This window comes from Cebus imitator, unplaced genomic scaffold, assembly GCF_001604975.1.
Source record: "Cebus imitator isolate Cc_AM_T3 unplaced genomic scaffold, Cebus_imitator-1.0 Scaffold501, whole genome shotgun sequence".
NCBI lineage: Eukaryota > Metazoa > Chordata > Mammalia > Primates > Cebidae > Cebus > Cebus imitator.
Window position 1 is genome coordinate 232,571 of NW_016107816.1, and position 24,931 is coordinate 257,501.

Sequence of the window (24,931 nt, forward strand, 5' to 3'; positions counted from 1 at the left end):
GAAATGCAAGAGAATTCCTTATACAAGACTACATGTAGAGAATTAAACATGCCTAGGAGTAATGTGGACATTTAATTTTCTCAAGGTCAAGAGTCCCTGTTCTGCTAGTTGGGAAAGGGTTATGTGGCATTATAAATTCACCTTCTCATATGAATAAATCATGACATTTAGGTAGAACCAATACTGAATAACAGAACCACAGAACTCTACAACAAGTCAGCACCCAGCCGGGCGCAGTGGCTCACGCCTGTAATCCCAGTACTTTGGGAGGCGGACAGATCACGAGGTCAAGAGATTGGAAACGTGGTGAAACCCCGTCTCTACTAAAAAATACAAAAATTAGCTGGGCGTGGTGGCGCCCACCTGTGGTCCCAGCTACTCACGAGGCTCAGGCAGGAGAATTGCTTGAACCCGAGAGGCAGAGATTGCAGTGAGCCGAGATCGCGCCACTGCACTCCAGCCTGGCGCCTGGCAACAGAGCAAGACTTTGTCTCAAAAAAAAAAAAAAAAAGAAAAGAAAAACAAAAAAGTCAGCCCCCACATTTTACAAATAGGCTAATAGGGGCTCCAAAACACTTCTACTCCCTTGGTCATCACATCACTGGCCACACCTTTAGTTTGCTGATTACTTTTCATCTCCCTGATCTCTTACTGTATGACTCGCCGGAGCTCAGTCTGTGGATCTTGCCCTTTATACATATTGTTTAGTGACCTTTTTTTTTTTTTTTTTGAGACAAGGTTTCACTCTGTCACCCAAGCTGGAGTGCAGTGGCATGATCATGGCTCACTGCAGCCTCCACCTCCCAGGCTCAAGTGATCCTCCTACCTCAGCTTCCCAAGCAGCTGACACTACAGACATGCACCACCTCTTTGTGATATAGTCCCATGACTTTTTAAAATTATTTTGGGGAGTGAGTCATTTGTAGACTCACATGCAACTGTAAGAAATAATATACAGAGATATCATGTTTACCCAGTTTCTCCCAATAATAACATCTTACAAAACTATAGTATATTATCACAACCAGGATACTGACTGCTCATACACCAATGTCATTCAGATTTCCCCAGTTTTATTTGTATTCATCCTCATGATGTTTTAAAATACTAAATGATACTTATAGCTTAGAACATTCCCTGAAACTCATAAAGGCAAATGACTACAATATCTCCACTTAGATATCTAATAGGTATCTCAAACTAAAACATGTCCCAAATCACAGTCCTCATCTTCCCTACCAATTCTACTCCTCCCATAGTCTTCTCACCACCATCTTTCCAGTTGCTCAGACTATTAACTATGGAGTTATCCTCAACATTCTTTCTCACATTTCACATCCAAACCTTCCACAAATTCAATATATATCTAAAATGAAACCACTTATCACCTACACTGCATCCTAGCCTAAACCTCCACCATGTCCTACCTGAATTACCACAATAGCTCCCTAATTGGTCTCCCTAATTCTGCACATGGTTTTCTAAAGTTATTCTCAAGAAAGCAGCTAGAGTGATACAGGCAACCCTCTATATTTTGTTTATTGAGTTCTCCTCTATTTAAAATCTTCTAGTGACTGCTCATCTCAGAGTAAAGCCAAATTCCACAGGACTATAAAGTCCTATACCACGTGGCCCAAACTACCTCACAGGTCCCACCTCCTACTATTCCCTCCCTTGCTTACTCCACTGCACCCAAACCAGTCTCCTTGAAGTTTCTTAAATCAGAAACGATCCCACTTCAGGGCTTTTGCACTAGCTATTCCCTCTCCCTGGAATGCTCTTTAGATATATATCCAAATGGTTCACTTCCTTTGCCAGCTTCATGTCATCACTCAAATGTCATCTCTCAGTGAGGCCTCACTAAATTAAAAATGGTAGCCTTCCAACTCCTATCCCATACTCCTTTATTCCCCTTCTCTGATTCATATTTCTCCCTAGAATTGATCATCATCTAACATATTATATGTTTTATTTAGTTTTTATTGTCTTTCACAACTGTAAAGTAAATTCCATAAGACCAGAGATTTCAGTCTATATTTCTAACACCTAGGACACTGCCAGGCACAAAGTAGATGCTCAATAAATATTCCCTGAATAAAAAAGTGTTTTGCCAAAATGTGACAAAAATAGGGCAAGAATCTGAGCCTCTATAGTTTAATAATTATTTTCTTAAGAATGGTGATGGACTCACACTGAACCAATCACACCTTTTATTCAACAGTAGCCAAAAAACACATATGCATGAAATGGCTGACCAGATGAATAAAGCAGAATAACATGATGGTAAGGTGGGATTAGACTCAAGCTAAAACTCATTAGCACCAAAATGAAATTCAACTAATTGTCTACAATAAGCAAATTTTGTACTGACTGCCAAGTGTTTTATCTGAACCAATTTTTTTAAAAAATGAATTTACTAGTGACAGAACTTTAAGAGTTCATATTTTAAGAAAATGAATTTGATACATACTATAAAAAATAAAATTCTGTGTAAGACCACAAAGAAGTACAGTTGTTCCTTGGTATCGGTAGGGGATTGGTTACAGGACCTGCCCTCGTCCCACAAGTACCCCTACTTCCCCAAGCCCCCACCAAGAATAACAAAGTTCTCAGATGCTCAGGTCACTTATACAATGTAAATGCTATGTAAATGGTTGTTATATTGTATTTTTCATTTGTATTTTTTTACTGTTCTGTTGTTATTTCTCATTGTTTTTCCCCCAACAAAATATTTTCAATCCATGGTTGGCTGAATCTGCAGACATGAAACCCAAGGATATGGAGGGTTGACTGTACTCCCACATTACTATATTAAGAATGTGGTTTATCCTACTTTCGACCTATGACCAAGGTAAGGTGAATCTCTGTAAATGAATACAGAACTAATGTTTAAAACAGAAAAAGTTATTGTTTCTGGATAAACTTTTAAAAACTGGGTAGAAAGAGGGTAGACAGCAAAAATTCCTAGAGACAAATAAGGAAAAAAACAAAATAAAACTAGTATATCACTAAGTCCACTACTAAGAAACAAACCACTTGTGGAGATTTTGGAAAACCTTTCATTTGAGATATAAATTAGTTTGGAAATTTAGAACTAATAATTCTTTTGCTACTTAATTCTAAGAAACACATCATATAATATGTGGTCACTTAAACTGGCTTTAAAAATGTTCTAAAATGCAAATATAGAAGTTCGATTTTACAGTAAAAATCTACCATTGAGTCATAATTTCAGAGCCTTCCTATCCTTATGCTATTAATATCACAAAAGGCATTTTGCTAGTCTTTTAAATTTAAGAAATTAGTAGAGTATAAATAGTAACCTTTTCATTGTACTGCAAGAAAAAAATGCAAGGTGTACTAAGTAGATACAGCACTCTGTCTGCGGCCCAGTAACAAGGCTTCCATATAACAATTAGAGCAATGTTCCTGTTTATAGGATAAAATCTGTACCTTCTATTCATTAGCAAATAATTCCTGAGGCACTTAAACAATATAATTTATTAAAAGAAAATAATAGTATCAAAAGTGTTTAGATCATTCAATGTAACTAAAATAAACACATGCCAAACTTAAAATATATAAAGGAAAGAAATACATGCATTACTGATTACCATCCATATTTTTTTTTAATATGTTACCTTTACCCAAAGGAGCTATATTAATGGCTTAGTAGATATTACATCATACATGACAAATATGTAACCTTAAAACTGGCTCTAAAGGTCTGCAAGTAGTACTGCCAATTCTTTACACCTAAGAACTCACAACTGAGGTAATATTAAAAATAATCCCAATGGGACAGAATAATAATAATGTCTAATGGGCTAACAGCCAAATTCAAAATCTACAAATAGGCAGCTATACAAAATCTGTAGAGAATTCTATGAAATCTCTTAGAGTTCTTAAAACAAACACTAACAAATTTTAAATAAAAAAATATAAAAATAGACATCATAAAATAGACATTAATAAATTTTGAGAACATAAAACCAAGCTATTAAAATTAAATTAATTTAAAAAAATCAAAATGCAAGAATTGTTATCATTAAAAAAAATTACAGAATTAATACTGGTTAACAGATTTTATATGTCAGCAAAAATAACTGCAATTTTGGAACATAATTGTGGAGACCTGTTGTTCCAAGGATATGAAAATAGCCATGGTTTCCTAACAACTAGAGTTTTAATATTCCTTGGACTGTATTCATACTAGAGAAAGATTTAAGGGCAGCAGCCAAAATGACTAAACTTCAACTTGGATGTTGAAGCAGTGATTTGATGGGCTTTTCTTGGTCATAATTGCCTTATAAGCTTAAGATCATGAGCCAAAGCCCCCAGTGGGAAGTATGCTCAATTTGGCGGGCCTTAAAGCCATCTCTGGCCAAACAGCATCAGCCTTATGGGAGGCCGGCCATGTAGAAAGGGAGTCTCCCCAAGATCTGATTTCCTGAGGCCACAACCTAAGAGCAGGTCCCACAGTCAAATTATTCACACTCCTTGGAAAGAGAGAACAGGCATCAGTTGTGTCCATCGAAGGGGGACACTGTCCAGGTATACCCTGGACATATTTTGAAATCTCTGGGCTGCTTCTGCATCTGAAAAATAAGAAAAATAGCACAATGACAGACAACGAATGAGGAAAAAGACAATTATCTGGCCTAAAACTTAAGACGTATAAGAAATTAAGAAACCAGACAAACAGACAAAAAGACAAACAGCCATATCATTTGGAATCTAATATTCTGAAGGCAAGTACAGCAGAGAAAAACAAAAATTATTTTAAGCAAAGAAAAGACATAGCAACAAACGTTATTTTTAGACAGCGCAAACTGGAGAAAAAAAATACGTTAAGATATGTCAACCTGACACAAAGATAAGGTGGAATAGGAATCTAGTCCCATTTGAAAGCTGAAAAGAGCTGAATAAAGAGAGCTAGTGTCATGAACTTGGCTGCTTAACTGCCTTGTAAGAAAACATCTCAGAACTTTGAACTTAGGAAATTCCAACTTGTCTTGCACCAGGTCACGAGCTCCAAAGAGCAGGAACCTATTTCAACAAGCAGCTTTAAAAAAAAAAAAACAAAATACTTTAATACTTTTCATTCATATTAATGATACATTTAAAAATGCAATAGTGCTAACATCTATCAAAGTAAAATGCACTGAATGAAAATTAAACTTACTCAGAAAGGTGCTCAGAAGTTGGGATACAAACAGAAACTGAAATTAGAAGAAAAGTTTTACATTTACAACAGCATATGAAGTATGATGAGTGAGAATAATGATTTAGTAAAGAGACCATATTGTGTATGACCAAAAATACTGGAATAAATATCAAAAATCTAAAGTTGAACAGTTACATATACGTACCTTTCTGCATTACAACTTGGCAAGTATGAGTTTCATGTTGACTTAAGTGTGTAGCCATATTATCTAAGCCAGAAACATCACTTAGGAAATCACAATTAAGGCACACTAGAGTAATGCCCCTAGGAAAAAAAAATATTAAAAAAATATTTTTATCTTTTATGAGCATCCATATACAAATTTGATGATTATTTTTCCATAATTTGCTTTTTGTGTCATATATAACTATAACTTCCCATTTTTGTTATATAAATTTGATATAAACTGAAACTATTTTCTGGAAAATGACACAGCCATGCCCAAATTATGCTACTATTTATTTACAGAAAGTATTTATTTGACACTTTTACCTTCACACCAATTGTTAAAAGTTAGGAGTCAGAAGACCTAGAGTCAGTCTTGTCTCCATAATCAACTTGTGTAACTTAGGCAAATCACATTCTATTTGCCCTTCCACTCATCTGCAAAGTGTAGATAGCATATTCATTCACTTGATACTCACTGAAGCTGTTTTCATATATATTGTACTACTAGGTATGGTGAATATAATAGTGAACAAAAAAATAGTACTGTCTATGCAATAATGGAGCTTACTTACAATCTGGTGTTTATTTAGTTGGAGCTAAATTCAGTAGAAAAATGTGATGGCTTTAAAAATAGATCACGTTATAGCCACCATCAATTGTACATTACATATTACGTGTTTTCCCATATATTATTTCATCTGATTCTCACTACGGCCATCAAGGTTGGTATTATTCTCATTTAACATTGAACTAGCTAAAGTAGTTAATAAAATACTGAAATCTGCAAACTTCAGTTCCTCATCATTCTAGCACTGTGAACTAGTCTATCTGCTGGGGCTTAAAGTACTCATCAACAAAACTTCACTGAGTGCTCTAGTTCTTTTTTTTTTTTTTTTTTTTTTTTTTTTTTTTTTTTTTTTTTTTTTTTTTTTTTTTTTTTTTTTTTTTTTTTTTTGAGAAAGAGTCTCGTTCTGTCACCCAGGCTGGAGTGCAATGGCGTGATCTCAGCTCACTGCAACCTCTGTCTCCCGGGTTCAAGCAATTCTCCTGTCTCAGCCTCCTGAGTAGCTGGGATTACAGGTGCACGCCACCACACCTGACTAATTTTTGTACTTTTAGTAGAGACGGGGTTTCACCATGTTGGTAAGGCTGGTCTCGAACTCCTGACCTGGTGATCCACCCACCTTGGCCTCCCAAACTGCTAGGATTACAAGCATGAGCCACTGCGCCTGGCCTGAATGCTGTAGTTCTTAAATGAAATGTGTAATTAGTACCAATTTTTAAAGAAGTTAGGAAACAATTGCCTAGTTATCAATACTTTATTTTCGAATACAGGAATGGTTTTTGTACTCACTGGATTTAACTGTTAAGCATTTATTATTTGAAGTATTTGAACATACTTGACATAAAGTACATTAAGATTCTAATTTAAAATGCATTTAGACTTGTGATTTTTAGCTGAAAGGTGTTTTGAAATATTAAGCCTGTAAAACACTAAAATAGTTCAGAGAACTTAGCCACTATATGTTTAATTTCTTATAGTTATGAGTTAACCACTTGGGAGTTTGTTACACCAAGCATTTCAAGTGCTATTTAAAAGAAAATCAATTATGTTAAATGTATAAGTGATGCTTTTGCCTTAAGTAATCTGAATTGTAAACAGAAGTCTTGAAAAGTATTTAGTCTATTGAACTAGAATGCCCTGTGCCTCTTCTACCAGTAGAAACAATACCCATTCTTTAAAGTCAAGTAGGCCTAACACCTATCCAGACCACTATAAGAACAGTAATCTTTTTCCTCTCTTAAGTAACTCTCATTGCACTTATTAAAATTCATAGTTATTTATGTTCACACCTTAACTCCCACACAATAAAATGCTGTACACTCCCCTGAAGGTTGGTTCCAACAATGCTTCATCACTGTCATCTTTACAGGACCTGCTACTTTATGTGCAAGACAGATACATAATAAATAGTTACAGAATGAATAGTCCATTTCAATAAGAGTAATTACATAAATTATTGTCATATGGATTTATAAAGATGCTAAGCTCCATTCACAGAAATTAAACAATTTTCAATTTGAGACTACCCAAGTTGAGTAAGAAAACATCCGAGATCTTTAAAATCACATAGTTCGCTTAGAAACTAAACACACAACTGAACTTGACAACAAGGTAAAAATTGAATTAAAATCTCGTTCTTAAAATGCAATAAAGCCATATTCGCTCTTGTAACTGGTTTTAGTAAAGGTAACATCTGATGTAGCTTAACTATTTCCCCAGATTCAGTAAATATTTTAAAAGTAGTACTAACATTTTTTAAATTGAATGAAATTTTCTCTCCCTGTGAGCTACTAGTCTAACATCACAGACAGGGCCTATTTTCCACATCATTTTCAATATACACATTAATTTATTCAACAAATATTTACTGAATGCCTACTATGTGCCAGGCGTAGACCAAAAAACCAAACCACACACAATGTAGTGAGAAAACACAAACAATAAGCAACTAAAATAAAAGTATGTCAGATGATCTAGAGAAAAGTAAAACATAAAAAGGAGATAGGGAATGCTGGGAGAAAGGATACAGTTTTTTTGAATTTTGTAGTCAATAAAAGACTCACTCAATCAAAGGAGAGGCCTGAAAGAGACAAAAGAGCTAGCCATACAATATCTGGGGAAAAGCAAACTGGGCATAGGAAATAATAAATGCAAAGGTCCTGAGACATATCATCCCCTCTTCTACATTTTCCATTAATCCAAAGAATCAAAGTAAATATTGGCAAAACTTATCTCTACAGATCAGCTTGGTGGAGCAAAGACATTGACATTTCAAGGAGCAATGGCAACATAAAATAAGGTTCAAGGAATCAGAGAAATATGAAATAATAATGCTCGGTGGATTCTAAGTTAATATGTGGTATAACCAAAGCTAACTATCAATGCCTCTAGAAAATGTTATAAACAGTCCTTTCTGTACAGTAATGAAATTGTATAATTCTCTTTATTTTCAAAAGAAAATATAAGAATTATAAAAATCACATACTGATTTCAAGAATTCCAGTGGTTAAAGGAAATTTACTTCAAAACTAAAAAAGTGTTGATTCCTATAATAGATAGCTTAGCTATCTTTTTAATATTCAAATATTGTTGGAGTGCCTTATTTTTGTTCTCATTTTACAATGTAAATGCATCAAGGTTTCCTCTGGACATCACCTTTCCACTGAAATAAATTCAGCAAGAGAACAATGCCTCATCACACTTCTGGTCTAAGAACACAATGAACACAACTCTCGAATGTCCAGTAGCAATCATTTATATTTTCAATTAGGTACTCTAACATCAGGTTTAAAAAAAGTTACAGTTACCACAATGAGATGCCACTTTATACCCATTAGGATGACTATAATCAAAAAGAGATAATAAAAAGTGTTGGCAAAGATATGGAGAAATTGGAACCCTCAAACACTGCTGGTGGGAATGTAAAATAATGGAGCTACTTTGGAAACAGTCTGGTGGTTCCTCAAAGGCTCAACATGGAGTTATCACACAACCCAGAAATTCTAATCCTAAATATATACTAAAGAGAAATAAAAAGACATGACCATACAAAAACATGCACACAAACGTTCACAGTAGTTTTATTCATAAGGGCCTCAAAATGAAAACAATCTAAATAAATAAACTATGATACATCTTTACAATGGAATACTATGCTGCAATTTTTAACAATGAAATATTGATACATACTACAATACAGATGAATCTTGAAAACATTATGCTAAATGAAAGAAACCAGTCACAGAGGACTACATCATGTAACATTTTTTATATGAAATGCCCAGAATGGGCAAATATTACACAGACAGAAAGTAGACTAGTTGTTTAGGGATGGGGAAAGCCAGAAAAAAATGGGAATGCCCACTAATGGGTACAGGGTTTCTTTCTGGAGTGATAAAAATGCAGTAAAACTAACTGGTGATTGCTGCAGAACTCTGTGAATATACTAAAATCTATAAACACATACATTGTATGGTATGTTAATTCTAACTCAATAAAGCTGTTGTGTAAAACATATTTAAGTCATTACAATTTTTCAATAGGAAGAGTAAAAAAAGATCAACTAGTTACCTGAGATTTTCTGAATGCTTCTTAAAAATACAAAATCTTTTGCTTGGACGGTTACTATGAAAGCTGGAGAAACAAAAGAGATTGTAATGATTTTATTATACAATAAGTCATATTAATTTATATTTCAAGTTCATACTTAAATTTGTAGTTTTTAAGAAAAGATTATACTGTAAATAATAAAATGCCTGTCATTTCCATTTAATTCAACATTTTATCTTACATTCCATTTTACCTATTATATTCTAATGACACTATTTTCCCAGGCATATTTTTAGATAATTAGCACTGTACCTTAGTATTATGTTAAAAAAGGAAATACTGAGAATTGAAAAAATGTAAAGAGTGGCCGGGCATGGTGGCTCACGCCTATAATCCCAGCACTTTGGGAGGCTGAGGCGGGTGGATCACAAGGTCAGGAGTTAAAGACTCGCCTGACCAATATGGTGAAACCCTGTCTCTACTAAAAACATAAAAATTAGCTGGGAGTGGTGGTGTGCCCTTACAGTCCCAGCTACTCAGGAGGCTGACGAAGAAGAATCACTTGAACACAGGAGGCAGAGGTTACAGTGAGTCAAGATCATGCCACTGCACTCCAGCCTGGGTGACAGAGCGAGGCATGGTCTCAAAAACAAAAACAAAAAAAGAAAGAAAATGCAAAGAGCATCAAATTCAGTATTTTAATTTATGAAGAATTAATTCTAAATTTCTGTTAATAACACATTTGTGCTATAACACGAACAGTTATCAACAATAATTCTTTTTTATTACTCTCCAATCTTAACATGTTTGTGTAGGGGATGGGGGAAGGATCTAAATGATCTGGGAAGTAAACAGTACTTGAGCTAAATGCCACTGTTTATCATCCATAAATTCAAACAGAGTGTTCCTTGTAATTACTAGTAGACTTTTTTTCTTCTTCTTTTAAGAGATGGATCTCAGTATGTTGCCCAGGCTGGAATCAAACTCCTGGGCTCAAGTGATCCTTTTGCCTCAGCCTCCTGGGTAGCTGAAACTACAGAAGCACACAGTCGAACCTGGGTTTCTAGTAGAGGGTTTTTTGTTAAAAAAAAAAAAAAAAAAAATTAAAGCAGAAATCATGAGTCAAAACAATGCTTCCTCTAAGCACAGAAAAGAAAACCACGAATCAAAATTTGCAGCCCATGATAATAGCTTCTATATACCCTTTTAATTCCAGTAAGAAAAGCTTTCCTGTACTAGAAAGCCAGGATTCAACCAATAACATAAACATCACCTGACAGCTTACGGTAGGTCCCTCCTCACCACCATTATCCATGTTTCACTTTCTGTGGCTTCAGTTACCCAAGTACACTACAATAAGATATTTTAAGAGAGACAGACTACATTCATATAACTTTTATTACAGTATATTGTTATAATTGTTCCATTATTATTATTATCTTACTGTGTCTAGTTTATAAATAAACCTTTATTGTATGTAGATGTGTATGCATAAGAAAAAACATAGTGTAGTATACATAGAGCTTAATATCCACAGTTTCAGGCATCCACCAGGGGTCTTGGAACATATATCCCAGTGGATAAGGGGGACTACTGTATTTCAAAATGCAGTCTTTCCCGACCAACAACCCCTGCCCCATGACAACCCCTCAAACATACAGAGGGCAGCAGAGCTCAGGAATTTGCTTTAACGAGTATTTTCAGTGATTCATATACAAGCTAAAGTTTGAGAAGCAGCAGCCAACACACCAGTATCTGGGTCAACGGCTACTCTCAGATACAAGGTAACTGTCCCCAGCACAACATTAATGTATAGGAAAATATATATACATATATAGTCTGGCTAGCTATAATCCCCAGAAAATATCCACAGATTTCTAACAGTCATTTCTTCAACCTGGGAGTAGTTTACAAATTTAAGACGGTATCACAAAAATAAAGTTTTGTTAGAAGAGTATATTGGGAAGTTGGGAAGCCCTGAAATTATATGCAAAAACTTGTATACATAACTATATTTCCTCAGATAAATGAATCCAAGATTCCTACAAAATGTGCACCAAAATAAGTTATTTTTAAATAAGACTTAAAAGCTTGTTAATCTTTCTCTTCAAACAAGCAGACTATTTTTGGTTTATTTAGCTATTAAATATAAGAGAAGAGAAAATATTACATTAATAGGGTCTTTTTGATAGCTTCTACATTTGTCTACAACTTATACCATATCATAATGTTGGTAATTTTAAATTTTTAGTTGCCTGAATTCTGTTTTAGAGTTTCTCATCTATAAAAAGGGATTTCTACCACCTCTTTCATTTATCTGTACTTAATTCCATACTTACAGATTTGTGTATCAAAGGAAGGGAAAAGTGAATTCACAGCTCACAAATAAAAAGGGAAAAAAATACTATCCTTCTTCCTATTAGCTCTCCATAAAGGTAATGGCAATATAGAAATAAATCTAAGAAAAGTTTTATATTATGATATAGTAAAAATATAATGTTAAAACCTAATTTTTAAAAATCCCCTACTTGGTTAGCTGACAGTATATAATTTTCAAAACTCATTAAGCTATTCTCTAATAGGTGAATTTTATTGTGTATTAATTATACCTCAAGAAAACTAAGGACAAAAACCTCCTTCAACCATTATTTTCTTCATAATCTTGAATCCATATAAGTAACAACTTTACTTTCTAAGAAACACAAAAGGAACAATTTTCTTAGCAATTTTAAGACACTAGAATAGAGGCTGATAATACAATAACAAAGGCAAGTTGCCTGCCCTAGAGTTTTTGGTTGCTTGGGGGAAGCATTTGCGGGAGAGAGGGAGCGGCACAGAATGAATGCCCAAAGTAGTTAGGAATTTGGTATGGAAAGGTGTTATATTTTCCAGAAATTCTGAACTTCATCCTATCAATGTTAGGAAGTCAAAGGATTTTAGGCCAAAGAATGACCTGCCCAGATTTGCCTACAGCAAAAGAAAGGATGAACTAGATAAAAGGGGGAAAACTGTAGGCAGAAGACAAGTTATGATGTTATCATAATAGTCCAACTAGTCCTATGATTATCACTTAGTGTCAATAAATTTATGTAAAATTTATAATGAAGTCAAGCAGATCTTTTAAAAATTCAGTACTCTGTCTTACCTAATGTATAAGAAACAAACTTTTATACTAGCTTTCCTTTTCCTTGGCAATTTTTTAAATCATCCCTCAAAGCCTAAGTGAAATTTACAGAAAATCTTCCTTTTTCTTGTTTAAAGATTTCATACTTATCTCCTCTGTACTCTCATATTCATTTGTTTATCACATTAATCTAGGTAAATTTATCTCCCCTAAATTGAGAAAATTACAATCAAGGACTACCCTCAATCCTAATAATGACAACTTAGAAATTATAGCTATCATTACTTAAACATCTCTTAAGTGCAAATTGTTATTAAGCACTTGAATACATTTTTTCTAATAATCACAGTAACGTAACTTTATTTTCAAGAAAAGCAATCTTGAGAGTCAGATTAAGTAACCTGTTCAAAGTTCCACACATATACAGTGAAGCTTGGATTCAAATCCAGACTTGTTTGATTGTTCACCACCAGCTTGCCATACTTCTTAGCAAATTGTAATAAATACATTCCTAGTAGGTACATAATGAAATAAATGAACCTGGCTGAAATAAAACTCTGCTACAAAAAAAGAGATACTGGTTACTTATGTTAACTTTATCCTCTTTTATGTAAAGAAAAATGCTCCTTACACATCATTTTGAGAAATAATAGCAATATTATAGAGCAATTTCTATGCATTTTTTCAGATAATTTCTATTACTACCTAAAAGCTATAAGTAAATAAGGTGCAATAATTTAAACAACTGAACATAAATAATGCTGCTTAAAAAAGTTACTTAAAAATTACACATTTAATGATGTTTTTCTTTGAAAGGATCTTACTTCAACATACTCCAACTGCTTCAAGATTTTTGAATATCTTCTTTTCAGATTTTATTTAGGACCTTTTATAATTACAACAAATAATAACTATCACCTGCAGTTTGTAATGCACTAGGTAATATGATGAATACAAAGACCACTTCTTCTCAAGGAGATAAGGCAGACACAAATAAATATAATAAAAGGCAAAATAGGGCTGGGCATGGTGGCTGACACCTATAATCCCAGCAGTTTTAGAGGCCGAGGCAGGGGGATCACCCGAGGCCAAGAGTTCGAGACCAACCTGGACAACATGGTGAAACCCTGTCTCTACTAAAAATATAAAAATTAGCTGGGTGTGTTGGCGGGCACCTGTAATCCCAGCCACTCAGCAGGCTGAGGGAGGAGAATTGTTTGAACCTCGGAGGATCTAGCCACTGCACTTAAGCCTGGGTGACAGGGCAAGACTCTGTCTCAAAAAAAAATGCAAAATAGATGAATAGTACACAATTCAAAGAAAGTAATGGTTGTGGTGATCAGACATTTGAAAAGGTAAACTGAGAGGAAAGAACAAGGCATTCTGGGAACTCACAAGGAATACAGAAAGGTCACTGCAGAAAACAAACATGGGCTGGGCACAGTGGAGGGTTCAGCTATCATCATTGCACTTTAGGAAGCTAGAGGGAGCAGATCGCTTGAGCCCAGAAGCCCGAGACCAGCCTAGGCAACACAGAAAAACCCCATCTCTACAAAAAATTATCTGAGTATGGTAGTGCATGCCTGTGAGTGCCAGCCACTCAAGATGCTGAAGTGGGGGGATCACCTGAGCCCAGAGGGTTGAGGCTGCAGTGAACTGTGATAAAGCCACTGCACTCCAGCCTGGGTTGGAGTGAGACCCTTTCTCAAAAAAGAAAAAAAAGAAAGAATATGAATATGGAAGAATCTATACTCTGTGAAAGATTAACCAACTTACAGGGGTGGATTGGGGCAGGTGTGAGATCAGAAGCAAAAAGATCAATTGAGAGGCTACAGTGTTAGTATGGGAATTAAAGGTTCTAGTGCTTTGGAGAAAATGAGGCTTCTGTATATATAGACCTCAGGCTTATATTAAAGGAATTAAAGGTTCTAGTGCTTTGGAGAAAATGAGGCTTCTACATATATAGACCTCAAGAATCAACACTACAAAGAAGAGTTCACCGTTCAGGGGGATGCACCTAATGCAATGAGTGAAGCAAGGGTGCTGCTGAAGTTGAGAAAAAGACCTATCAAACCCTAAAAAGAGTGGCAATGGAAGCTTTTAGTTCCATATGACACTAACACTAAGAGCTATGTGTGATGACAATTAACAAGAATTTCTTGTATATTGCAAAATAATTAGAAGAGTATATTTTGAATGTTCCCAACACAAAGAAATGATAAACGTAGCTGGGCATAGTGGCACACCTATATAGCTACTCAGGATGCTAACACAGGAGGATCACTTGAGCCCAGGAGTTTGAGTAAGCTTTGATTGCACCACCTAACACTCTGGAGTGACAATGAGACCCCTTTGAAAAGAAAAGAAAAGAGAAAAGAAAAGAAGGAAAGAAGGAAGGAAAGAAAGAAGGAAAGAGAGAGAGAAAGAGAAAGAGAAGAAGGAAGGAAGGAAGGAAGGAAGGAAGGAAGGAGGGAGGGAGGGAGGGAGGGAGGGAGGGAGGGAAGAAAGGAAGGAAGGAAGGAAGGAAGGAAGGAAGGAAGGAAGGAGGGAGGGAAGGAAGGATATATATTGGAAGTGATGGCTATCCCAATTACCTAGGTTTATTACATATTATATGGCTGTAACAAAACATCATAGATACTCTACAAATATGAATTATTCTCTATAAAAATTTTTAAATTAATTAATTTCACATGGCTATCAGGAAAATTAAACAAATTAAGTTTTAAAAAAATGAGTGACAACAATATCAAAGACTAAAGAAGTCACAGAGGAGTAAGAATGAAAAACAGTGAGTAAATATGGTGATAAGTTCATAATAGTCTTTATAAGCGGAATGTTGGTAGATGTGGGCAATACTCAAAGGGTAAAGAAATGAATCATAAGAAAGCTGGTAGCAAACACTTTTTACAAATGTTAATGGTAAAAAGGAAGACAAGAAATAAGGGGTTGAAAAGAGTTAACTTTAGGAAAAAAAAAAAAAAGGATGACCTACAATTGACTAATTAATAGGCCAGGTTAACAACGGAGAAACTAAAATATAATCTTTAGGGTACTGAAGAAGGATTAAACAAATGTTGTAAGTAAAAATAAAGAGGTCTTTAAAAAGAAAAAAATAGGACCTAAGCATTGTTAAAGTTTTTGAAGTCAGAGTTGATTAAATCAAGCACTGTCTGATAGTCTAGAAGTGAGCACAGAGAAAGTTCAAAAAATGAAGAGGTTTAAATCTCACCCTGGGCTTTATGCCAAGTGAGCATGACTAAAAATGTAAAGGATTCTAGGACAAAAAGCTGCAATCAAAACAGATGATCCTGAGAGTGAGGCTGACTACAAAGTTAGATGGGTGCTACTAGCCTGGAAAAAGAAGTCAAAGCCCTGAACACCATGGGGTAATGGAAATCCAAAAGGAATGAACAGTTGATAGAAAGAGATTTAATGGGACTGTAGTTTCAAGAAAAAAAAAAAAGACAGTATATAAACTTAAAAGTTGATGTGAAATACTGGCACTAAAGAAGCAAGATCCCATGAGGTCAGGCTGATCATCAAGAGTGGGAAAAACTGAGAGAAGTGCTGAAGCCACCAAACAAGGTAGAAGAATCCTTGAAAGCAGTAGTTGATAATGACCAGAAAGTAACAGAGAAGTCATGGTGGAATCTGCAAGAAACTCACTTATAATACATTGATTATAATTTTTTTTAAAAAAAATTGAACAAAGTCTCTTTGAATAAGCAAACTATCAGGTTTACATCTAAACAACTTTGGCCTTTTTAAAAAAAATACAATATTCTGAAGGAATAAACTATTCCCCTAAGACCTAAATGGAAGTAATGCAGACTCTGAAGGCTTTTCCTAACATAGTGTAAATGGTAAGTACTCAAATAATCTAAGTTGAATGAACTAATGAAAAAGAACTGCAAAAGTGGCATCATGACTAGAATAGTCTCTCATTTTCACTGAATGAATGCAAGTATAGATGGCATGATACATGGATAAAAAGACAGCTGGAATAGAGAAAGAGAAACAGACTCCTTTGAAAAACCTTAAAATCTCTCAAAGTGACTGCTTTAAAGAGGATGAGATTTTTTAGTAAACATATTTAAAATTTTACATTTTGTTGGAAAATAACCATTACTGAAACACCAATGGGACAATAAAAAGTTCCATGAAGAAACTATTTTTCAGCTGCTGCAACGGCTCATGCCTGTAATCCCAGCACTTTGGGAGGCTGAGGCAGGCAGATCATTTGAGGTCAAGAGTTTGAGACCAGCCTGGCCAATATGGTGAAAACTTGTCTCTACTAAAAATCTAAAAAATTTGCCGGGCATGGTGGCTACTCAGGAGGCAGGGTACTCCAGCTACTAGAGAGGCAGGAAAATTCCTTGAACCCAGGTAGTGGAGGTTTCAGTGAGCTGGGATGGCACCACTGCACTCCAGCCAGGGAGACAGAATGAGACTCCATCTCAAAAAAATAAAAAAGAAAAACTATTTCCCTAACAAACCTATTCTAATTTCATTAGCTTAATTTTTCTTACAATTTTAGTCCCACAGTTTCTAGAGTTACTATGCTGAGAAACAGGATCGGGCAATATCCTAAAAGTTCCTTATTGTTAGATCCTTTTAGCTCCTTGAAGAGTAAAACTGGCTTCTAATAGAATAACTTTGTTTTCAAAACAGAAACTTGCTGAACTATAATTCTGAATGGCAATTTACACATTTAATTCATCTTACCTCATCATATGATTTACATAGGCTTTGCTACAGCTAGTGTTGTATCTGCAAAAACTACAGTGGACATACGTAGGAAAGTGGTTTGCAAAATCTTTTATTTCGGAACAACACTCAATGCACTTGTGAACGCCCAGACGATACCTTAGGGAGACATAAAAAATGATAAAAATATATTTTAAAACAAAAATACTAAGGAAGAGCTTTATTAATGTTCTGTTAACTAAAATATAAAGTTTTTATACTTAAGTTTAAATTATATTGTATATCAGGAATAAAAGATTACCTTAAATTCCTCAATGCTGTATTGACTTTACTTTTTTTATTGCTACTAGCCAATGTGCTTTGTTTCTTTTGCATATTAGAGATTTTTGATTTGTATTTAGATTTACTTCCATTAGGCTTACTTGTATTAGGTTTACTTGTGTTGGATTTGATTGTATTAGGTTTACTTGTACTAGATTTTGCAGGAGTTTTAGCAGTTATATTTTTAGTCCTTGGAGGTGAGAGCTGAAGGGTGGAAGCACTTGCACTAATGGAAGGTGTAGGTGAAGCTCCTGATTGCAGAGGTCCAACTGAAGCTCGAATAGTAACCTACAAAAACAAAGAGAATATTTGCTTTAAGAAATTAATCATTATATTAATATTAAAATATCATGGTACGAAAAATAGTTAAAAATAAAGAACTTTGAAGAAAGCACATATAATCAGGTAAATCTCCCATTTATTCTAAATGTTCAAACCATTAAATGATATTAAACATGAAATTCAGTTGTAATATTACATTTTTGTATTGATCAGTTATATGTTAACACAGTTATCTTAGGAGTTAATACAAATCATATGAATATAAAAAGAGCATATTCCATAGCTATTTTTTATGCCCTGATATAACTTTAGGAAATTCAAACATAGAGCTCATAATTTAAATCTCAAAGTCTGAAAAATAACTCTAGAAAGGCCTAAATTACCCTTTAACAACTATTAAAAAACCAGATCTGCAGTAAATGCGATTTCCTCTTTCCAGGGCTCAGTGCCCAAGATATATGCTTACAAATGTTATGGGAGGAGTTACATCAATTTATTATACTGCGTGGAGAGCTAAATAGTATTCCAAATTTTCTTAAAGTAAATTAATACAAAGTTCATCATTTAGTATTCAGAATGAGAAAATGTTTAATTATATCTGTTGGTTGACAATGAAAAACACAAGTGCCTACCAACATTCTCGTTAATCATTTGACTATACCCTTCTATATTTGAGAAACAGTTGCTAAGTCCTATGACATACATGTGCTGGAGTAACATACAATAAATAGCACTGTACCAGGAATCAAAAGACCTGCCTAGTCATGTGACCTTGAATAAGAAACTTATCTTCTCTAAGCTTCTTCACATCTATAATATGGGGTAGTATCTGCCTTATTAACCTCAGTGGATTGTGGTATGAATTAGACAATCGAATGTATGAAAAAGTACACTGAAATTTAATTCTAAGGAGCTATAAAAACATTTAGTATCATTATCATTAATATTATTATTATTAATAAGGGAAAAAATGAGAGAGTACTGCACTGCTTACATTAATGTTCTGCATGTCTAGTCCCAGCATGAAATGAATGGACTGCAGGGAAGGATGCTGGATAGCTTCTCTTGCTATCATGTCTTCAAAGCATGGCTGTATACTGTTTTAGTTAATTCAAATAACAGACATACCCACATTCAAAGGTAAGTACCCAAAGCCAAAAATAAATGTTTTGGGGATTATTTCACTTTGGATTATCCATGCCTCTGTTTCCCTCCACTGGAGCAAATATTCAAGAGCTGACTGTATACAAAGAAGTCAGAGAAAACAGATGTATATAAGGCAAAAAGGGAAAAGTAAATTACAATCATCAGTATGCAGTCAGACATGTGTTTGCTCACTTAAAACACAATGCTATCCAGCAGTAGAACTTGCTTCTCAGAATAAACTTAGTAATAACAACTGCAACAAACATCTGAGAACCTATAGCACTCAAGGCACCACACCAGATGCTGAGAACACATGATTCCTGATCTCAAACATCTTATGGTTTAGCAGCTAAAATCAACATATACATTGTCAACTGAAAGCTCAAAAACAGCCTATAAAATACTGAAATAACCCAGTGACCCAGGAAAAGTTAAGTGAGTTGTACTTTTTAAAAAGGACTACTACTCTAACCTAACACCTATCATTAAACTCAAAACACTGGTTAGTTTTTCCTTCTATGCATAAAATTAAAACCTAAAATTAAAGTCTGAGCAAAAATCTGAAGTCATTTAAAAATATATTCAATAGATAAAGCCGGACAGGAGTTAATTTCTCTTTATCATGCAAAATGTTAAAATGCAATATATTTCAACTCACTTTTGTTCCAGGAGGTAATCCTTCTAGTTGTTTAGGTTTTACAAATGTTCGATGGTGTTGAGTCTTATGATCCATTTTCTCCTTGCACGTCAAAAACTGCAGCCTGCATTTTGTACAACGATGTATTCCTTTTTTCTGTTTAGGAAAAAAAAGAGAAAATGGGGGAAAAATAATTTCAACAACCACAAATCCTGTGTCCTGAAACTACTCTGACTTAATTTTAATGATACCTAAACAATGTAAAAACTAACAGTTTAGCATATCCTATCATAAATAATATCAAAATACCTCATTTTAAGTAAGTCAGTAAATTAGTATTTGGGTTTCAAAAGAGTTTGGCTACTATATAGGAACTGTGCATAAAAGTTCTATCAAAAGCTTCTAATAAAACTTAATTGTGGTGAGAAAGCTCTTTCAGTTATAAACTTGAAATAAACATGATACTGTGAAAATTAGATGTATTGTGTTTTTATCCTAGAAAAAGTAAATTATTTATAATTTTTGCTATTACTAGTTAGTTAAAAAGTTGGTAAAATAAACTTTCTAAAACCAAATAAATTTAACCAGACATTTCAAAGCAGGTTATTTAATAGATATGGTTATATAAACCAATGCTGTCCAATAATACCTTTTACAATAATGAAATATTATAGAGATGTACTGTCCAACACAATAGCCACTAGTCAGAGGTGGTTAGTGAAGCACCTGAAATGTGGCTACTGTGACTAAAGAACTATATTTTAAATATTGTTTAATTAATTTATATCTAAAAAGCCATATGTGGCTAGTAGCTACTATATTAGACAATGTGGATAAGGAGGCATAAAACAGAACAACTGAACTTACTGATTGAGAACCCCTGGACTGAGTCCTCCTCAAACCCATTATTCCACAGATGGGAAATAGGACCCCCTAAAAAAATCTAAGGCACTTCCCCACAGCTAGTTAGTGATATTACCAGACTCCTGATCCAGCGTTCTTTCTACTACAGATTATCAACTGCAATTTTTACCCTCATTAATATATTTTTTACATATAATGGTTTTAGAGAAACCACTCCTTTGTAATTATATGTTGTTTTACATACATACATATATATATAAATACACATATACACACATACACATAATTATACAACATATAATTACAAAGGAATGCCTTTTCTAAAGCTGTATCTCTGCCAGATACATTACTATGTCCATTTAAATACAACTAATTATTTATTTATTTTTAACTTTTAAGTTCAGGGTACACGAGCAGGATGTGCAGGTTTGTTACACAGGTAAACATGTGTCCTGGAGTTTTTTTGTGCAGATTATTTCATCACCCAAGAAAAAATAGTATTTTTCTTGATCTTGTCTCTCCTCCTACTCTCTGCCTTCTGGTAGGCCCAAGTATGTGTTGTTACCCTCTATGTGTCCATGTGTTCTCATCATTCAGCTTCCACGTATAAGTGAGAACACGTGGTATTCGGTTTTCTGTTCCTGCATTAGTTTGCTAAGGATAAGGGCAAATCCATGTCCCTGCAAAGGACATGATCTCATTCTTTTTTATGGCTGCATGGTATTCCATGGTATATATGTACATTTTTTTTATCCAGTCCACCACTGATGGGCATCTAGATTGATTGCATGTTTTTGCTATTGTGCATAGTGCTGCAAAGAACATATGTGAGCATATGTTTTACCAGAATGATTTACATTCCTTTGGGTATATACCCAGCAATAAAATTGCTGGGTAGAATGTATTTCTGTCTGTAGGTCTTCAAGGAATTGCCACACTGTCTTCCACAATGGTTAATTTATACTCCCATCAACAGTATAAAATCACTCCTTTTTCTCTACAACCTTGCCAGTATCTATTATTTTTTGAACTTTTAATAATAGCCATTCTGACAGGTATGAGATGGTATCTCACTGTGGTTTTGATTTGCATTCCTCTAATGATCAGTGATGTTGAGCTTTTTTTCATATCATTGTTGGCTGCATGTATGTCTTCTTTTAAGAATTGTCTGTTCATATCCTTTGCCCACTTTCTAATGGGATTGGTTTTCTTCTTGTAAATCTGTTTAAGTTCTTTATAGATGCTAGATATTAGACCTTTGTCAGATGCATAGTTTGCAAAAATTTTCTCCCATTCTGTAGGTTGTCTGTTTACTTTGTTGATAGTTTATTTTGCTGTGTAGAAGCTCCTTAGATTAATTAGATCCCATTTGCCAATTTTTGCTTTCGTTGCAATTGCTTTTGGTGTCTTTGTCAAGAAATCTTTGCCCGTGCGTATGTCCTGAATGGTATTGCCTACGTTTTCTTTTAGGGTTTTTACAGTTTTGGGATTAACAGTTAAGTCTTTAATCTATCTTGGGTTAATTTTGGTTTATGATATAAGGAAGGGGTCCAGTTTCAGTTTTCTGCCTATGGGTAGCTAGTTCTCTAAACATCATTTATTGAAGAGGGAATCCTTTCTCCATTGCTTGCTTTTGTCAGGTTTGTTGAAGATCAGATGGTTGTAGATGTGTGGTTTTATTTCTGGGTGCTCTATTCTATTCCATTGTTCTCTGTGTCTGTTCTTGTACCAGTACCAAGTTGTTTTGATTGCTATAGCCCTGTAGTATAGTTTGAAATCAGGTAGTGTGATGCCTCCAACTTTGTTTTTCTTAGTATTGTCATGGCTATTTAGGCTATTTTTGGTTCTATACAAATTTTTAAATCGTTTTTCCTAGTTATGTGAAGAATGTCCATGGTAGTTTAACGGGAATAGCATTGAATTTATTAATTACTTTGGGCAGTATGGCCATTTCCACAATATTGATTCTTTCTAGCCATGAGCATGGAAAGTTTTTCCATTTGTTTGTGTCATCTCTGATTTCTTTGAGCAGTGGTTTGTATAATAGTTTTCCTCATAGAGAAAATTCACTTCCCTTGTTAGCTCTATTCCTAGTTATTTCATTCTTTTTCTGGCAATTGTAAATGGGAGTTCACTCATGATTTGGCTCTTGGCTTGCCTGTTGTTGGTATATAGAAAAGCCAGTGATTTTTGTGTACTGATTTTGTATCTTGAGACTTTGCTGAAGTTGCTTATCAGCTTAAAAAGCTTTTGGGCGGAGATGATGGGGTTTTCTAGATACAGAATCATGTCATCTGCAAAGACAGATAGTTTGATTTCCTCTCTTCCTATTTGAATTCACTTTATTTCTTTCTCTTGCCTGATTGCCCTGGCCAGAACTTCCAATACTATCTTGAATAGGAGGTGTGAGAAAGGGCATCTTTGTCTGGTGCTGGTTTTTAAAGGGAATGCTTCCAGTTTTTGCCCATTCGGTATGACATTGGCTGTGGGCTTATTATATATGGCTCTTATTATTTTTAGGTATGTTTCTTCAATACCTAGTTTATTGAGTTTTTAAATGAAGAGATACTGAATTTTATTGAAAGCCTTTTCTGCATCTATTGAGATAATCATGAGGTTTTTGTCTTTAGTTCTGTTTGTGATGAATCACATTTATTGATTTGTATATGTTGAACCAACCTTTGCATCCTAGGGATAAAGCCTACTCAATCATGGTGGATAAGCTTTTTGATGTGTTGCTGGATTCAGTTTGCCAGTATTTAAATGAGGATTTTTCCATCAATGTTCATCAAGGATATTGGCCTGAAGTTTTGTGGGTTTTTTTTAAACAACCACTTATTTATAAAAATCAAACTAAATAATATATAGGGAAGTACCTAGCACAGTTCCTGGCATATAAGCAAGCACTTCATAAATAAAAATTCTTTATAAAATTCAAAGCAACATATAAATATGTGTTACAATTCTATTAATAACTGCATCTTAAGACTTTTTTTTTTTTAACGCAAGGTCTCAGTGTGTCATCCAGGCTAGAATGCAGCGGTGTAGTCTTGACTTTCTACAGCCTCAACCTCCTAGGCTCTTAAAAGTATTTTAGAAGTGTGATACACTGGATTACATCACAGGTACGGGCAATTCAAACAAATTCACTTATATGTGCACAAGGAAAAGGAGAAAAAGGAGAGAAAATTTGACCAAGAAACAGATACGAAAACAAAAGAGCAGGAAAAAAGTTCACCAGTTGAGTTCCCAGAAATCTTTTCTCTATATGTAACCACTCAGTTGATTACATCACCCAGTTTCATGGTTTTAAATACCATCTAACCAACTGCCTACTTAACATTACTGCCTGATGTCTAATATGCTTCTCAAATCTATTCAAACAAAATTGAACTTAAGATTTCCTTCCTATATCCCTGGTTCCCTCCTCCTAAAAAATCTGTTCCTTCTTCAGTCTTCCCCGTCTCAGTACATGAAACTCCGTTCTTGTAACTGCTCAAGACAAAACATTTAATCTCTCTCTCTCTTACATCCCATGTCAAATACATTAATAAAATCTGTCAGCTCTACCTTCAAAACCATTCATAATCTTTCCACCTCTCATTACCTCCAACCATTGCTACCATACCGGCCCAAGCCACTTACCACTTAAAAACTTTCTATGTTCTCCCCCTAATGTCCTTTCTTTCCTATGGGCTTTTCTCTTCTTAGTTGCCAGTAATAAAAACACTGCACATCTTTCACATACTTAAAAATGTTTAGTGCCTTTCCAGAGTCTTGGCTGTGGCTTACAAAGCTCCACATGAATTGGTCCACATTTTATTGCTAAAACCTCATCTCCTGTTATTCCTCCTTCTATTAATTTACTCGGCTTTAGCCACACTGGCCTCCTTGCTACTTCGTGACCATCCCAGGGATACACTCAATTCACTGACTATATAATGTTACCTCTCCCAGGTAATTCACATGGCTTACTCCTTTATCCTTCAGAGAGGCCCATGTTTGAGCATCCTTTGATACACCCTTTTTTGACCACTCCTCCACTCCTACCACCTCCTCAATCTTTAACACTGCTCATCTTCCACATTTTCCTCCCACAGTACTTATTGCCAGTATATACATTCTAACACACACACACACACACACACACAAACACACACAAATGTACTATCTTTCTCTACTATAATGTAAATTCCAGAGGACACAAACTTGGCTTTGTTCACTGCTATATGATATCTAAAGCAGCCCCTGGCACATAATAAGGCATTCAGTAAATATTTCTTAGCTGAATGGTGAGTCAGAAAAGAGACTAACAGAGAAAATACATATGAGTAGCAT

General features: G+C 34.7%; 1 protein-coding gene across 15 annotated transcripts in view; it reads right to left on the reverse strand.

Moving 5' to 3' along the window:
• ZNF280D (zinc finger protein 280D) overlaps positions 1-24,931 on the reverse strand; it is a 106,717-nt gene that overhangs the window by 22,604 nt on the left and 59,182 nt on the right. For 11 of the 15 annotated variants that reach the window (XR_005197605.1, XM_017513770.1, XM_017513780.2 and 8 more), the window contains 6 exons: positions 19,751-19,885; positions 17,645-17,952; positions 17,362-17,502; positions 9,531-9,593; positions 5,373-5,491; positions 5,186-5,222 (listed from right to left, as the gene is read on the reverse strand). Coding sequence is in view for 14 of the 15 variants with exons in the window: in XM_017513770.1 (XP_017369259.1) it covers positions 5,186-5,222; positions 5,373-5,491; positions 9,531-9,593; positions 17,362-17,502; positions 17,645-17,952; positions 19,751-19,885 (803 nt within the window). In the remaining variant the exon portion in view is untranslated. Of the gene's footprint in view, positions 1-3,486; positions 5,066-5,185; positions 5,223-5,372; positions 5,492-9,530; positions 9,594-17,361; positions 17,503-17,644; positions 17,953-19,750; positions 19,886-24,931 lie in introns of those variants that run through there. The other 4 variants (XM_017513779.2, XM_017513783.2, XM_017513782.2 and 1 more) reach the window with 4 other exon arrangements.